The 2,174-nt window shown below is 36.7% G+C and overlaps 1 protein-coding gene across 1 annotated transcript in view; it reads right to left on the bottom strand.

Moving 5' to 3' along the window:
- LOC137619160 (uncharacterized) overlaps positions 1 to 455 on the bottom strand; it is a 23,241-nt gene extending 22,786 nt beyond the window's left edge. The window contains exon 1 of the mRNA XM_068349345.1: positions 349 to 455. Coding sequence (XP_068205446.1) covers positions 349 to 455 — 107 coding nt within the window. The remainder of the gene's footprint in view (positions 1 to 348) is intronic.
- Between the last annotated feature and the right edge of the window lie 1,719 nt (positions 456 to 2,174).

The raw sequence follows: 2,174 nt of genomic DNA, 5'->3' as shown, positions 1-2,174 counted from the left end.
TTATCCGATGCCATTGCAATCTACAGTTATCTCTATCCTTTCCCAGTGAGGGATTTACCTAGTTGGACCACGTGTCGCCTTTATATGTCCCTGCCAGATGATGACTACCTTACCCTTAAGAGATGTGACTCTTTAGGTATCCAGGAACTTTATCTGTCAATGCTCTATGGATACACCTGATGCCGCCAGTGTTTTCCTTGTAGCGACTCCTGTTTTCCTCGGGTTTATCTATGACGAATTCTCAATGAGGGGATAGCTACAGAACAGTCCCCCCTTCTCCCTCACTCTCCCTCTTCCTCTCCCACAACCACCCCCCTCACTTTGTTTTTGACTCCCTTATTCGCTCACTTGTGTACCACTTCACAGTTTGACCATTTCTCCAAAATTCCTTCATCATCCAAAACTGCTCCAATTCCTCCATCCAGAGGTCGTGCTAAAAGAGGCTCTGTTGACATCTAATAGAATTTACCTCTGGATCACAATACACAAATGCATTACACAATAGGGATAGATGTAATTTGAAATATGGTTATTTCTATGGGACTTTAACTTCATATATCATATATAACGTACTAATAAACATCTATGGTTGCGATACCATAGAGGAACGAGATTTCGAAGTACTTCAGCATATGGGGAAAGGATAAAGGTCAGAGGATTTGAAGAATAGATGAAGTGTGGGAGGTTTCCTAAAGAAGATAGGATGATGAAGAAACATAAAAAGGAGGTGTCAGGGTGAGATGGACAAAGAATTATTCAGAGGAGAAATAGAACGAGATGATGAGTTCGACAGGTCATGTAATCATTAGCTCACCAACAGGATTATTGAAGTAGGTGAATAATAGAGAGAGTATTATTGACATTTGTCATGAGATATCAATTGTCCCTATTCTATCCTGCTTAAGCATGAGGTAAACTTAATCCCAGTTAGCCCACAACGTCCACTGTTTCATTCATACAACCTTTACTCTCTGGGTGCCAGGATGGTGATGGTAACTATCCTCTTTCCAAGATACCAGATTTTTTGAATGACGTCTGTAATTCTGGTAACTTTGACTCACTAAAATTAACTTTTAAATGACTTTATGAATTAGTTTAAGTCCTCAAAACTAGGAATGACCTTTTCTACCTCTCAGTCCAATACCTCGAGGCCTCCCTTCCTCCCTCTTACCTCTCATCCCACTGTATATTGACCCTTCTCCACATCGCCTCTTTCTCGGCCTCTAAAGCAAACAGGACGCATAAAGAGTAAACCAAAGCACAACCGGGTAAACAAATATTACGAAAAAAATTGAATCAAAGACAGATGGCAGAAAGGTTCTCCTGTGGTTAGGTGTCAAATATTTCAGGATAGGAAACAAGAAGAATTGTTTTGGCTTTAAATATGATAGAGTAGTATACTCTCTCTCTCTCTCTCTCTCTCTCTCTCTCTCTCTCTCTCTCTCTCTCTCTCATTATTTACAGATAACATCTTCGGAATTACCTAATGATTCTAAACTCGGAGTTTCATTTAGAAATTTATAACAATAAGAATATGGGAAAAGAATAAGTGATTTTTCTACCATCTGAATATCCTTTCCTTAATCATCCCTTTCTATAAAGAAGACAGACATTCAATTAAGGAAAATTATACCTATGTGTAGAAGAGGGACTCTATAATAAAAGGAAATAAAACAACTAGTAGAAAAAAAGAGAAAATAGGAATCAATCTGCACAGAGACATTTGACTTTTGAGTTGGCACTCGTTACCATGAATCTATAAATAAAAACTCTAAATTCTTAATCTTGACCTTTGAATAAAGACTCCAAATATTTGTTCTATTGGAAATCTATTGGGGATTGTTTATTCAATTCATAGGTACGAAAATATTTGTTTAGTTGTTATAAAAAATGAACCAAAACTGTATTTAAGATTTATTGAGTGATGCAGAATATTCTAATTTCCTGAAAGAACATCACATCATTAAATGCAAAAAGACTGAGCTGGTTCCTGCTGATGTGAATTGGTAATTACGAGACTTGAGCTTTTTCCTGCGTCCAGTATTAATTATTATAATTGTTTTAATTACTTTTTACCAATATATTAGAGACATAAACATGTCAGTGAGATTTCCAATTTATTATTTTCAGATCAACAAAGCATTAACATGGGATGAGTGATCACTATAAAGTGT

Source organism: Palaemon carinicauda, chromosome 25 (assembly GCF_036898095.1).
Source record: "Palaemon carinicauda isolate YSFRI2023 chromosome 25, ASM3689809v2, whole genome shotgun sequence".
NCBI classification, from domain to species: domain Eukaryota; kingdom Metazoa; phylum Arthropoda; class Malacostraca; order Decapoda; family Palaemonidae; genus Palaemon; species Palaemon carinicauda.
This window is presented reverse-complemented; position numbering and strand designations above follow the sequence as displayed.